Raw genomic sequence first — 14595 nt, 5'->3', positions numbered from 1 at the left:
AACATTAGTCATTGATTCCTTTGTTTTCTTAGGTTCATTGGATTTAACTTCTGCTAGAAAACATCACCAACTTCTGTCAGAAAATCCCACTGTATCCAATAAAAGTGTAAGTAAAAGAATTCTGAGTTGTATTAAAACTTCAGGATTATGTTATGTTTTGTTAAAGTTACATTTTGTTAGCAACATGTTTTACTTAGGTACCCCATAAGAAGAGAAATGTTTTGTTTTTCATTTGTTGATTTTATTATTATTTTTAGAGTTTTTTTTTAAGATTTATTTATTTATTACATATACAGTGTTCTGCCTACATGTCAGAAGAGGGCACCAGACAGATTAAATTGTAGATGGTTGTGAGCCACCATGTGGTTGCTGGGAATTGAACTCAGGACCCCTGGAAGAGCAGTCAGTGCTCTTAACCTCTGAGCCACCTCTCCAGCCCCCATTTTATTATTTTTTATCCTGTTTATTTTGTGTACATATAGCTACTTTATTTATTTATTTTGGGGTTTTCTAGGCAGGGTTTCTCTGTGTAGCTTTGTAGACCATGCTCAAAACTCACAGAGACCCACTTGCCTCTGCCTCCTGAGTACTGCGATTAAAGGTGTGAGCCACCACTGCCTGGAACATACATGTTATGTGGGTATACACAGGCCATTTTTGTGTGTGGAGGTCAGAGAACAACTTTCAAGAGTTCATTCTCTCCTATCTTGTGAGTCCCAGTAGTCAAATTTGAGTTATCAGTCTTGGTAGTAAATGCCTTCCTCTGTTGAGCTGTCTTACCAGCTCAAGAAATGTTTTATAGACTGTGCCTTGAAGAGTGTGGGCCGATAAATGTGCCTATTGTACCAATAATCTTAATTGGTGTTTAGAAAATTAACACCTGTCGTCATACTTTTTAAAATAAGTTTTTTTCCGTGTGTGTGTGTGTGTGTGTGTGTGTGTGTGTGTGTGTGTGTGTGTGTGTGTGTAGGTGTAGGGGTAAGGAGTTAGAGGCAGATTCTTCCAACATTCACTTTGGTTCTGGGGATCCCAGCTTTGGTCCTCATGCTCATGAGGCAAGTGCTTTAACTCCTGAGCCATCTCCCCAGCCAGGCTTATTTCCTCCCTTTAATGCTTTAGCAGAAAAAAGCAAGGTGAAAAGCCACTTGGAATCCCCCCAGTGCCGTAAGAGGTCAGGAGTCTCACTCAGCACTGAATAGTCTTAGCAGTGAGTTCTAGCGTTGCACACAGGAGCGGAAAGCTGTTGAAAAGTAGACAAGACCTACACAGTAGAACTTTCTAAGACATCGTGAGCTCAGCGACTATGAAAGCCATGGTTAGTTGATCCTGTTGCACTATTAAATGACCATGCTGTCTTCTTTCATTTGACTCCTCCTTGAGTCAGTTTTCACATTGAGCTGAAGCACCTGAGATGTTCAGATGTAGATCTGAATCAGAAGCTTGTGCTGTTTCTGTTTGCTTGTTCACGTTCTCATTCACCAGTCTGCTATCACTGAGAAATCTTTGAGTGGCTTCTGAGGACTTATGAACCATGTAGTGTTGGGAGTAAGATAAAGTGTGCAGACTTGCCTTCTAGACCACAGTGGTCAAATGGCAATCAGTGTTACTTCATTGGTGGTAACTGTAAGGCTCACTCAGTCTTACTCTTTCTTTTCTACCCAAAGGATTTTTCTGAAGATGCTCTAGTTCCAAGGCTACCTTTGAGTAAAACAGAAGAGAACAGCACACAAAAAGGTAAGTTAGTACAGTTGACTTTACTACTCAATTGAAATATACCAAAAAAAAAATGTTTTGTCAATTTTGAAGGCATTAATTCAAATGTACATTAAGTACAATATCGTTGTTCAGCTGTCAACTGTCTTTCACCTCTGGAACTTTCTCACGTCCCCAACTGAGCTTTGTGCCCCTGCGCCCCTCACTCTTGCCTCTAAGTTTGACCCCATCACATACCTCATATGAATGGTATCATAGGTTTAACCTTGGTGCCTGGCTAACTTGAGCTTATCTGTATTGTAGTTTGTGTCAGTATTTTCTTTGTAAGGATAGACTTGGCTTTATTTTTAAATTAAATTAATTTATTTTGTATGTTTGGGTGTTTTGCCTGCCTGTATGCCTGTATACAATACTCATGTAATGCTTAAAAGGCTAGGGGAGGGGGTCAGATGACCTGGGACTGAAGTTACAGATGGTTGTGAGCCACCATGTGGGTGCTGGGAATTGATCCCAGGTTCTTTGTAAGAGCAGCTAGTACTCTTAACTGCTGAACCATCTTTCCAGTCCAGAATTGGCTTATTCTTTCAATAGTTTAGTAGTATTTCTTAGTAGTATTTGTACCTACTGTCTCTCTGTGTGAGTTAGTACAGATGCTGTCGTGGTCACAGAGGACAACTTCTTTTTAAACATTTATTTTTCTTTTTTTCCCCCTTTATTTTTGGGATTATATTGTATCTTTCCCTTTTGAGATTATGCTATATTTTTCCCTTTATCCTCCCTCCAAACCTGTCCCTGCTGTCTTTCAAATAGAGGACAGCCTTAAGAGTTAGTTCTCTCCTTCTGCTGTGGGTGGGTTCCATATATGGAAATCAGGTCATGAGGTTTGTGCAGCAAGCATTTCTACCCACGGAGCCATATTGCTAGTTTTGAGAAATTTACTTATTGACAAATTTTCAAGCAATTTGTTTTATTCTAAGTGGTTTTGTTCTTCCTTTAGAGTCAGAACAAATTCTGATTTTGTTTATTTTTATATAATTTTCTAATATTTAGGATCATCATTGTTACATTATTGTTTAGTCATGTAGTCTGTACCTTACCTTTTAAAATGTGATAAGTTCGGGCCTGGAGAGATGGCACAGTGGCTGAGTGCTGTTCAGTTCCCAGCACCCATATGGCAGCTCACAGCAACTCTGGTACCAGAGGACCTGACAACCTCACACAGATATGCATGCAGGCAAAACACCAATGCACACAAAATAAAATAGATCATTAAACTGATAAAGTCTATTACCAAATTCCCTAAACATTCATTTAAAGTGTTGTTTTGTGCGTATATATGTGTGCTTGCATGCATGTTCGAGTGTGTGTGTGTACGCACGTGCGCTTGCACAGTTCACTGGCTCAGCTCTCCTGGCTGGTCAAGGAGCATCCTTTCTCTGCACCACAGATGCACCAGCTGTATTTTCCTTTTTATGTTCAACTAGGGTTGAGACTCTAGTCCTCATGCTTGTGTGACAAGCAGTTTACCAATGGGGCTATCTCTGTAGCCTTTTAATTGTTGTTTTGTTTTAGAGACAGGGTTTTGCCTGGTTGGCCTAGAACTTGCTATGGTAGACCAGGCTAGCCTCAAACTTGCAGGGAACTTCATGTCTCTGCATCCTGAATGATAGATAGGAGCTGAAAATTGCAGATTGAATTTTTCCTTCCTTCCTTCCTTCTTTCCTTCCTTCCTTCCTTCCTCCCTCCCTCCCTCCCTCCCTCCCTCCCTCCCTCCCTCCCTCCCTTCCTTCCTTAAAACAGTGCCAGGGATCGAACCTATGACCTCATACATAATAGGCAAGTGTTTGTCTACTGAACTATATCCCTAGTCCTCAATCTTGGCTTATTTTCTTCTTGAGAATCTAAAATATATTTTTTGTGTCTTGATTTTTCAGCAAATGACATCTTTATTTCTCAGTACGCCATGGGACAGAAAGATGCTTTGAGAACTGTTTTAAAGCAAAAGTAAGTTTCATTTGCAGACACACTCGTAGTGATATGCTTCCTTGTCAGAAGGAAACTGCTTTAGCATATGTTAAAAGATGGAGACACAGCGATTAAGAACACAGCAATGTTCTAGGGCTGGGGATGTAGCTCAGTGGTACAGCACTTGCTAACATGCATGGTCTAGGAGCGTGAATGTAGCTTAATAATAGCAAGTTGTAATGCAGATCCCACTGCCTTCTGCCATGCTCTCTCTTGCTGACTCTAATTACAAAATCCCAGTGTATCTAATGATGGATACAGATGCAGGCATGAGTGGCTGGAGATGTAATAATGAAGAGCATTGCGTTCAGTGGATTAGTGCACTGCGTAGCTATGTAAGCCATGGCGTGTCTAATTATCAGTCCTCAGCTCTGTGTTACATGCAGCAGCTCAGGAGGGGTCGATAGAGGGAGAGATGAACAGGTTTGTTGAAAAGCATCCGAAGAAGAAAGTAGTGAAGTGGGTGGAAGGTGGAGAGTCCAGAGAGGAAAGCTTGAGATTAGTTGTGGGCCCAGTGGTTTCGTGTCTTCAATGAGAAGAGCTTCGTGACTGCACATACTGTTGCTCGGCAGGTTAATAGCCACATATTGTAAAGTAGGGCAGCTAGAACGACGGAATTTGTGAGGTGGGGGAAGCAGGCTAATCTGAGAGAGCTGAAGTGCCATGGGAAATCTCTGGGAATTGGACCCTTAACACTGTCCCTCGTTAAATCTTTGGCTTTGGTCAAGTAAATCCTATTACCTCCAAATGTCAGTTTCATTATGTAAAATTAAGAAATATTTGGATGTGCTTAAATAAGATTCCCCACCTCCCCAGTGCTACCTGTGGCAGCTGTCTTGTAATTATGATGAAATAATTGAGAAAATTGGATGACTCCGTTGGGTAGGAGAAGGTCAGCAGAGGGAGAAGCTGAAGTATTACACACATTTGAGGTACACAGGAGCAGTGTGAGGGCGTTGTGGAGAAGGAAGTACCAGAGCAGGTGCTTGCGCAGAAGTGAGCTGAGGGACCCCGTGCTGTCTGAGGCCATGTTCCTGCAGACGCCAGCATCGTGGAGAAGGAAATACAAGAACAGGTACTTGTACAGAAGAGAGCTGAGGGACCCGGTGCTGTCTGAGGCCATGTTCCTGCAGACAAAACTTAGACTCACTCAGGGATTCCCTGGTTTTGTCATTGTCCTTTAACCAATTTGTCTAAAAGAGAGTGTAATGGACCAGCTTTAAAAAAGATGATGTCAGATGTATTTCTGGGATTATGTATCTGTTTGTTTGCTGTGTTCTTTTTTGTGGTAAGGGGGATTGAAGTGATGCATGCTGCCTAATGGTGTGTGGGATGGCCATTGCATAAACTAGGTGATATTTATTGAAGAAGCTAGAATTCAGAAAACTCAGCACTTTTAATAATCCTTGTTGGTACTTTGTGCTATAGTAAACAAGCCAGCAAAGAAAGAGAATTTGTAAACTAGATGGATTCTATACATCACAGAAGCAGTGTAGATCGGTGGTTGCCAGAGGTTGAGTGGGGGGAAGTGGGGAGATAATTACTGAAGGATACAGTTTCAGTCAGGATGACATAAGTGCTAGAATTTTTTATGCACCATGACAACTATGGCGAATAGTCATTACTGAGGGAGTAGATCTAAAACATTCTCACTGTAGAATAGGTAGTATGTAAGGCAGTGGATATATTGATTAGCTTGATTGTGCTATTTTACAATGCATACATGTATCAAAACAATCATATACTGTACATACATAATTTAAATTTGTCAATCATATTTTAGTCAATCTGTGAAAAGTAGTATGTATCAATAATGGTATACTTTTTGGTTTTCTGGCTATTTATTTATTTATGGTTTTTCGAGATAGGAGTTCTCTGTGCAACAGCCCTGGCTGTCCTGGAACTCGCTCTCTAGACCAGGCTGGCCTTGGACTCACAGAGATCCTCCTGCCTCTGCCTCTCTAGTGCTGGGATTAAAGATGTGTGCCACCACCGCTGGCTATTTGTTTATTTTTGAGGTCGTATTTTAATTTTAGCATTTCTCTCTTCCCCTTAAAATTCTCCCACATACCCCTCCTTACTCTCCTTCAAATTCATGGTCTCTTTTGTCATCAGTTGTTATTGCATGCATAGCTGTAATTGCATATACATATACATTCCCAGATAAAACCTGTTGAGTGTGTATGTTACTGACCCTTTTGCACTGGACAGCCAGTTGTGCTCTTCCCTGGGAAGCCACCTCTCCCTCGTCCAGCTTTACCCAGTTGCCTGTGGTTCTTTGTATAGGGTTGAGGCCTCTTGGGCTTTTCCAGATGCAGTTTGGCATGCTCGTTGCAGTCCTCTTTGTTTAGCTCATGTTTGGATGGTTGTTGAGACTTTGTGGGTATGGTTCTGATGTTACTAGGAGACACAGTGTCACAGCAAAGTTCCTGATCCTCTGGCTCTTAACAGTCATCCTGCTTCCTCTTCACAATGTTCCCTGAGCCTTGGGGAAGAAGGTTTTCTGTAGTTTTATCCATGAGGACTGGATCCACAGCTCTGCACTTCGATTGGTTGTGGTTTTCTGTAGTTGTTTCTGTCCACTGCAAAGAGAAGTTTCCTTGATGAAGATGAAGACTACACTTTTCTGTGTGTACAAGGACAAATGTTTATGGATTATCATTGGGGATTATGCTCCTCCAAAAACCATGATTTCATTAGGTGTGTTTCCAGTACCAAGCATGGTCTCCCTCTTGTTGAGCAAGTGTTAGGTCCTCTGAGACAGCTGTTGGTTACCAGCAAGCTATACGTGCTACTTCTGTACCTGTAAGGTTAGCTTGCCATGCTGGCTGTTGCTGTGGTCCATGGGTGTCCCAGCTGAGTGGCACGGCTGGTTGCCTTTCTTCTTTGGAAGCTAGCATGCACCTTGAAAGCTAGTGGTCAGGGAGGAGACATTCAGGTCAGTTTCATCTCCGGCCTCTGGGCCCTGTTTCTGGTGTAAGTAGTGTCTTCAGCAATAGGGATTCACCTAGTACTTTTCAGTTGGTAACTAAGGGTAACAGCAATAGGCTGGATGTTTTGGAAGTCTCTTAGACAGCCCTGACCAACAAGTGAAAAGATGGATTCTCTTATTTGGTATTGGTTTTTTTTAGGTGGTCTTTGCTTTTTAGAGGGAGTGTTGTCAATCCAAATAAAGTTCATATATTTATACACTGAAGTACTTGCATTACAGTTTTTAAAGGTAACCAGTTAAAAGTATAATTTCTTGTGCCTTTTTCAGCCACCCACATTGTTATTTCACCTCTCCCTCCTTTCCTGTCTTTACCTCCCTCCCCCATCCCTAAGGAGCCCCACCTTTGTTGTTTTCCCTATCAGATAAGTTGTGTCCTACTATTCTCCTTTATGGTCTCCTCCACCTTCTTCTGTATTTACATTCCTCTCACTCCCTAAGGAGCCCCTTACTTCCCCATTTCCCACACCAGATTATTCGTGTTCTGCAATCCCCCTTTACTGCACTCCTACCTTCTCTTCCTTAATGAGTGGACCTCTCTGTTTACCTGACCAGATTACTTGTTCCTCACTGTTCCCCAAGCCATCTATTGTAGCAATGGTCCTGTTTTGCTTTCCTGGTTTTTGTAGTTACTACATTTTCATAATGATGCTACCAACAGAGAATGAGGGCCCCACATCCCTTCCAGCATTTGTTGCTGGTTGTTCCATTGATCTTTGCCTCTCTGTGGGGTAAGATGAAATCTCAAAGTCGGTTTGATTTGCATCTTGTTTTTCTTCCTTTCTTTTCTTTTTTCTTTTTGAGAACTCTCTATTCAGATCTAGGCTCATTTTTTTTTTGAGTGGGTCATTTGTTTTTCTGACTTTTTTTTAGTTCTTTTATATTCTGGATATTAATCTTCTGTCAGTTGTGTAGCTGCAAAGAGTCTTTCCCATTCTGTAGGCTTCCTCTTCATCCTGTCGGTTGATTCTTTAGCTGTGCAGAAGCTTTTGAGTTTCATGAGGTCCCACTTGTCGGTTGTTGGCTTTAGTTCTTGAGCAAATAAAGTTCTGTTCAGGAAGTCTTTCCCTCCATCTCTATCATGTATACTACTGCCCACATTTTCTTCTGGTAGTTTCAGGTTTCATGTTTAGGTCTTTGATCCATTTGGAGTTCACCTTTTGTGCAAGGTGATACACATGGATCTGATTTCATGCTTTTGCATGTGAATATTCAGTTTTACCAGCACCATTTGTTAAAGTTGGTGTCTTTTCTCCAACTTATTTATTTATTTATTTTTATTTATTTATTTATTTATTGGCATCTTGGTCAAATATAAAGTGGCTGAAGTTATGTGTGCTCATGTTTGGGTCTTCAGTTTTTTTCTGTTGATCTCTATGTCTTAGTGTGCCAGTACAATGCTGTTTTCATTATTATGCTTCTGTAATATAGCTTAAGATCTGGGCTTTTTTAATATAACTTAAGATCTGGGATTGTGGTCCCTCTAGAATCCCCCAAGCTCAGGATTGTTTTGCCTATCCTAGGTCTGTTGTGGTTCCATGTGGATTTTAGGGTAGTTTTTTTCTTTTTTCTTTTTGGGCAGAATGAGATGGGGATTTTGATTGTGATTGTGTTGAATCTGTTATAGCTTTTGGTAGAATGGTCATTTTTACAGTGTTTATTCTACCAACACATGAGCCTGTGTTCTATTGTTTTTCTCTCTTCAGAGGTTTAAAGTCTTAGTTGTAGAGGTCCTTTACTCTTTAGTTAGATTTATTCCTAGATATTTTATTTTCTTAGAGGCTATTTATGAATGGGAGTGTAGCCATGATCTTCTGATGACTGTAGCTTGTGTTAAGTTGACACAAAAACCACCCTGAACATGTTCTAGCTAGTATTTGGAGCACAATGTTAAAAAGGAGTGTGCTGTGCCTGCTGCGCAGCCTGGCCGAGAATCTACAGAGGGTGTCAGGATTGATGACACAGAGACCAGTCGGTGGTGAAAGAAGGCTTGTTTTTATCCTTACCCCGGCTGGTTATACACTCACACTCTGACACCAGGGATCAGGAAGAGGCGGTTAGTCCTTGAAAAGAACAAGGTCAGGGTGTTCCTGTGGGTGAGCCCTTATCAAGAACTTATTGCTCCGGTAAATATTTCTTACGGGCACTGGATTGTTTTTAGTAAACATGTTTTTTCTGCGGTCAGTTACAGCTGCCTGCTCCCAGGCTGATGGTGAAGTAGGCCTGTGGCCAAGGTCTCTTGTTCCCACAGGAGTGGAGATGGTGGATATCCCTGTCTCATTCCTGACTTCAGTGGAAACTTTTCTCCATTTAGGATGATGTTGGATGTGGGTTTCTTCCTTGTATTTGGCTTTTATTATGCTGAAGTATGTTCCCTCTAGTCCTACATTCTCTAAGACTTTTTATCATGAAGGCATGTTGGAGTTTGCCAAAAGATTTTTCTGTCCTGGTCTACAAAGCGAGTTCTAGGAGTGCCTCCAAAACAATACAGAGAAACCCTGTCTCGAAAAACCAAAAAAAAAAAAAAAAAAAAAAAAAAAGATTTTTCTGTATCAAGATTATCATGTGGGCTGAAGAGATGTCTCAGCAGTTAAGAGGAATGGTTGTTCTTCCACAAAGACAGTTGACCGGATAAGGGGGAGCTCTTGAATCCCAGACTGATGGCTGAGAGGCCAACAGGGGACTGATCCAGACTCCATGAATGTAGTGCCAGGGAGGAGGCCACAGAAATCACTGAGGCCTTGGGTAGTAGATCAGTGTTCACCACTGTCTTTGTGGGTTTCACCATCATGCCTTGACCCCTTTGCTCATCACTCCTCCATCTCTGTCACTAGGTTCCAGGAGTTCAGTTCAGTGGTTATCTGTCTCTGCTTCCATCAGTCCCTGGATGAAGGTTCTAGGATGGCATATAGGACATCACCAACCCTATCATCAAGGAGGGGCTAATAGTGTAGTCTCTCCACTATTGTTTAGTTTGCCAGTTGATACTATCCTTGTAGATCTCTGGAGATCTCATTAGTGTCAGCTCTCCTCAAGCCTGTAATGACTCAATTTCATCCTGTTCTCCTCTATTCTTACCTCGACTCAACCTTCCTGCTCCCCCATGCCTTCTTCTCCCCTCCTCTTATCCCCCTCTCTTTTTCATGGTTTCCTCTCCTCTCCCCCGATGTTCCCAATGTGCTCAGGAGATCTTGCCTCATTCCACTTCTCTGGGGTATCATGCAGCTCTCTTGGGAACCTCCTCCTTTCCCAGACTCACTGGCACTGGGATTGTAGGCTGACACTCCCCTGATCCATATCTAAAATCCACATATGAGTGAGTACATACCATGTTTGTCTTTTTGCGTCTGGGTTACCTCACTCAGGATGGTTTCCTCTAGTGCCATCCTTTTGCCTGCAAATTTCAATATTCCATTGTTTTTCTCTGCTGAGTAGTGCTCCATTGTGTAAATGTACCACATTTTCTCTATCCATTCTTCAGTTGTGGGGCATCTAGGTTGCTTTCAGGATCTAGCTATTACATATAATGCTGCTATGAACATAGTGGAACAGACATCCTTGTGTGAATGGGCATCTTTTGGGTATATGCCTAAGACTGGAATTGCTGGGTCTTGTGGTAGACTCAGACCCATTTTCCTGAGGAATCTCCATACTGATATCCATAGTGGCTGTAGGAGTTGGCACTCCCACCAGCAGTGTAGGAGTGTTCCCCTTTCTCCATGTCCTCTCCAGCACAAATTGTCATTGGTGTTTTTTATTTTCACCATTCTGATAGGCGTAAGATGGTATCTCAGAGTTGTTTTGATTTGCATTTCCCTAATGGCTAGTGATGTTGAGCACTTTCTCAAGTGTCTCTCAGCCATTTTAGACTCCTCAATTGAGAATTCTCTATTTAGTTCAGTCCCCCCACTTTTTAATTGGATCCTTTGGTGTTTTGGAGACTTGCTTCCTGAGTTCTTTGTAAATTTTGGAGGTTAGTCCTCTGTCAGATGTGGGGTTAGTGAATATCTTTTCCTAATCTGTGGGCTGCCTTTTTGTCTTGCTGACTGTGTCCTTTGCCTTACAGAAGTTTCTCAAATTTTGTGTCCTGCTGTCATCTAGGGGTCCTCATTGGCAGCGTTTCTACAGGACTGGTGGGTTTTGGAAAGAGGACACTGGCTTGATCTTATATTGTTGGTATTGTTTCAATGAGATCTGGGCATTAGTTTTAAGTTTTCTATGGATGGAGCAGGGTGGGGGAGAAGGGAGATGAGGACATGGGTTGTGTCTACAGGTTGGAAGTGACTTGCAGTCAGTGGGCAGAGGGGACTGGGCTGGTAAAGAAGATGTTTCCTGTTCCAAGATGGGAATGTGGAGGTCTGAGTGGAAAGGTTGGAGATGACATGGTGAAGTCATGCAGTACGGTGGATAGGTAGGGAGAATACTGGTCCAGTCCTAGAGCCCTCCTGTGAAGGCAGGGAAGGCCAGGAGAGGCTGATGCACTATTTGTTGGACCCAGGCTAAATCTGATAGAGTGCGGAAAAGACATGGATACTCGCCAGGCCTGCCCGTGGAGAAGGACACGGCACGCGCTGGGATATGGAGTTGACACAAATGGCCCTGTGGGTAGATGCAGGCAGGGTGGAGCCTAGTGGGAACTTAATGTTGGCTACAGCTCAGGAGGAGGTGGTGGGATTAGTCTGGAACACTGACTGTGGGACTTGGGCTAGATCTGATGGGATGGGGGTGTGTGGTGTTCACCAGGCTAGACCCTGGAGCAGGATGTGGGAAGTCAGTATGGAGTGGGTGGTAGGCGCTGCCGGTTTTCTGGGGGGTTCTGTTTTCTTTTTTTAATTTATTTATATTTTATCTATGAGTGTTCTTGCATGTAAAGAAGAGGGCACCAGATCATTACAGATGGCTGTGAGCCACCGTGTGGTTGCTGGGAATTGAACTCATAACTTCTGGAAGAGGAACCAGTTCTCTTAACCTGTGAGCCATCCCACCAGCACCTGTTTGTTTTTTAATGTGCATGTACTGGGGTTAGAAATCAGGCATCAACCCCAACCCTTAATTTTATAATTCTTCTAAAGTTGAATACAGTTATCAGATATTAGAAACAAATGCACTTCTCCTGCCTTTAGGAGTAAAATTAGTATTTGAATTCTTAGTACTCTGTGTTTTGTATTTATGCTTCTTGATTATTTGTCTTTATAACTGTGGCTATGAGGTTGTCATGTGCAAGTCTTCTTTTTAAAAATAGTATTATTGCCTTTGAGGGATAACTTTTTATTTCTTTAATCTGTAAGTGACTTAAACTAATAACATTAATGAAATGACTTTAATAATCATTTTTAGAAAGAATTTGTATGTGTGGGTGTTTTGCCTGTATTGTTCGTCTATATACTGTGTGCATACTTGGCACCCTCAAAGGTCAGAAGCGAGCAACCATCTCCTGGAATGGCAGTTACTACAAATAAAATAAAAATAAGAAAAGTTGAGAAAGCCCTTTAGGAGATTACCAGGTTATGACATGTAGGCATTTCTTGAAATGACTCAATGTAGATTACTAAAAAAAACTTTTATTTCTTTGTATTAAAGAGCTCAAAGCATGCCTGTTTTTAAGGCGGTGAAAGTCCATCTTTTAGAAGACACAAGTACGGAGAAGAACACTGTTGCTCAGGAGACTGAAACTTCACCCAATAGAATTGATTCCGCTACAACTGTGGCTGCAGCAACTGCCGCTGCCATCGCGACAGCAGCTCCATTGATAAAGGTACTTTCCCTCCGGGATACCCTGGACACTGGGATAAAGGTTGTTCAGAACTGACTCAGATGGTTGTGTCTGACTGTAGACTTGGGGACATTCTAGTTGTTCCCACTTTGAAAGCCTGTCCTATTTGTGGTTGTGAATTATTTCTCAGGCAGTGAAAATCACCTCCTTGTGACTGTGTTGGCTGAAGAAGCCAGGCTTTTTTCACTGGCGTATTGCAAATCCACGTTCTGGATGCTGAATCTCTGAGAATCAAGCCCAGGGCCCTTGTGCAGTGACAGGCAAGTGTTGTCACTGAGCTGTACTGCTAGACCTGCTGTCCCGAATGAACCAGAAAATTATATGTGATTTTATCATATCATATATGACCAGCTGTCACTTGGTAATGGGGAAATGAAATAGGTCAGGACAGGCATAGGACTGTAGAGCTAATGGACAACAGAGTCAAGACTTAGGTTCAAAGCTGTCAGCCTGCCCCTGCCTTATGTTAGAGAAGCTTTTCTGGAGTTGGTTGCTTTGTTGAGACTTTCTTGGATTGCAGGCTGATCTTTGCCGTTGTGGCCATGGGTGAATTTTAATTTGTGACCCTCCTCCACCCTTCAGGTTCTGGCATAGCCCATGTGCATCATCATGCCTGATTAATGCTAATGATTGAACCCAGAGCTTCATACTTGTCAGGCAAGCACAGTACCTGAGCTCATACCTATGTCGTCCTTTTTTGAGACAGGATCTTGGTGTCTGGCTTGAACTTGAGCTCTTCCGTGATTACAGCATGTGCATTGCACAGCTTGGGTCTGGAACCCTGACGAGGGATGGTTAAAAAAAAAGAATGAAGAAAGGACAGGCACACAGACAGAAAAACTGAGGGTCACAAATTTTGTGAGCAAAGGTTCAAGTTTAATACCTTCTAAGTACCAGTTGCTGTAAATAACCTTTCTAGGACTTGAACACATCTTTTGTGTCTTTCTAAAATATGAAATGCTATTTTGATGTTTTTGTTTTAGGTACAGAGTGATTTGGAAGCAAAGGTGAGCTCTGTTGCAGAGTTACTTAGTAAGCTACAGGAGACTGATAAACAGTTACAGCGTGTGGCAGAGCACCAAACAAGCATTCAGAATAAGCAAGAGAAATTGCATTGTCATGATCATGAGAGGCAAATGAATGTGTTTATGGAGCAGCACATCAGGCAGCTTGAAAAATTACAGCAACAGCAAATAGATATTCAGGTATCTACGATCCTTTTGTACTTACATCTCTAAGTTAATATTAGCTATAGTTGTAATAGCTGACTAGGTCGTGATAGTCTGATTTCTTAAGTCTTGATTTGCTTGCTCATCAGTCTTTACTCCATGTGGATACTTGGCATGTTCTGGGTTATATGTCATTGGTGCTATGAGGCCTCTCCATATAGTTGGCCTTTCTTCCTTTTGCAGTATTGTGTGTATGTGTGTGTTTGTGTGGAGGCCAGAGGTCAGTGTTTTGTCCTCCTTAGTCACCCTCTGCCTTCTTTTTTGAGATAGCATCTCAAATCCCTGGCTCACCCGTGGTGTCCGCAAGCTCCAGGGATGTACCTGTCTCTGTCCCCTTCCCTCCTGGTACTGAGTCTGCAGACCTGACCACTGTGCCCAGCTTTTCACATGGGGCTAGGGCTTTACACTCAGGTCCTCGTGGTGCAAGGCAACCCTTTTCCCACAGAGCCATCTCCCTGCAGTAACCTTATTTTTAAAGCAGTGATTTGTTTACATCAGCAGTTTCTAGCTTGTGAATATGCATTGGAGTCACTTGGAGGGATTTATGAAAACACAGATAACTATGACGTCTTGGGGATCTTGGGAGAGCAGATCTGTGGTGTTACTTGGGGATTGTTGAAAGCTTTCTCATGGTACTGATGCTCCTTGGGACAGAACTACCTACTGTGTACATTTGTTCCTGAATTTAATTTATTAAAAGAATAAATATCTTAATGCCTTCGAGTATTATCTATTGAGGTATTATAAAAAGGAAACTATCTTCACAAATAACTATTAGTTAGTTATTTTGGAATTTCTAAGTTTTGGAACACTACCCAGCTCCAAAACATTTTTAATATATGAATATATAACCACTGTAAATTTAC

General features: G+C 42.0%; 1 protein-coding gene across 3 annotated transcripts in view; it reads left to right on the top strand.

Annotated features, from left to right (window-relative positions):
- Kiaa0586 (KIAA0586 ortholog) overlaps positions 1-14595 on the top strand; it is a 96274-nt gene that overhangs the window by 1468 nt on the left and 80211 nt on the right. For all 3 annotated transcript variants that reach the window (XR_005876287.1, XM_040742963.1, XM_040742962.1), the window contains exons 2-6: positions 33-106; positions 1665-1734; positions 3648-3717; positions 12308-12482; positions 13484-13705. Coding sequence is in view for 2 of the 3 variants with exons in the window: in XM_040742963.1 (XP_040598897.1) it covers positions 33-106; positions 1665-1734; positions 3648-3717; positions 12308-12482; positions 13484-13705 (611 nt within the window). In the remaining variant the exon portion in view is untranslated. The remainder of the gene's footprint in view (positions 1-32; positions 107-1664; positions 1735-3647; positions 3718-12307; positions 12483-13483; positions 13706-14595) is intronic.

This window comes from Mesocricetus auratus, unplaced genomic scaffold, assembly GCF_017639785.1.
Source record: "Mesocricetus auratus isolate SY011 unplaced genomic scaffold, BCM_Maur_2.0 Super-Scaffold_15014, whole genome shotgun sequence".
NCBI classification, from domain to species: domain Eukaryota; kingdom Metazoa; phylum Chordata; class Mammalia; order Rodentia; family Cricetidae; genus Mesocricetus; species Mesocricetus auratus.
This window is presented reverse-complemented; position numbering and strand designations above follow the sequence as displayed.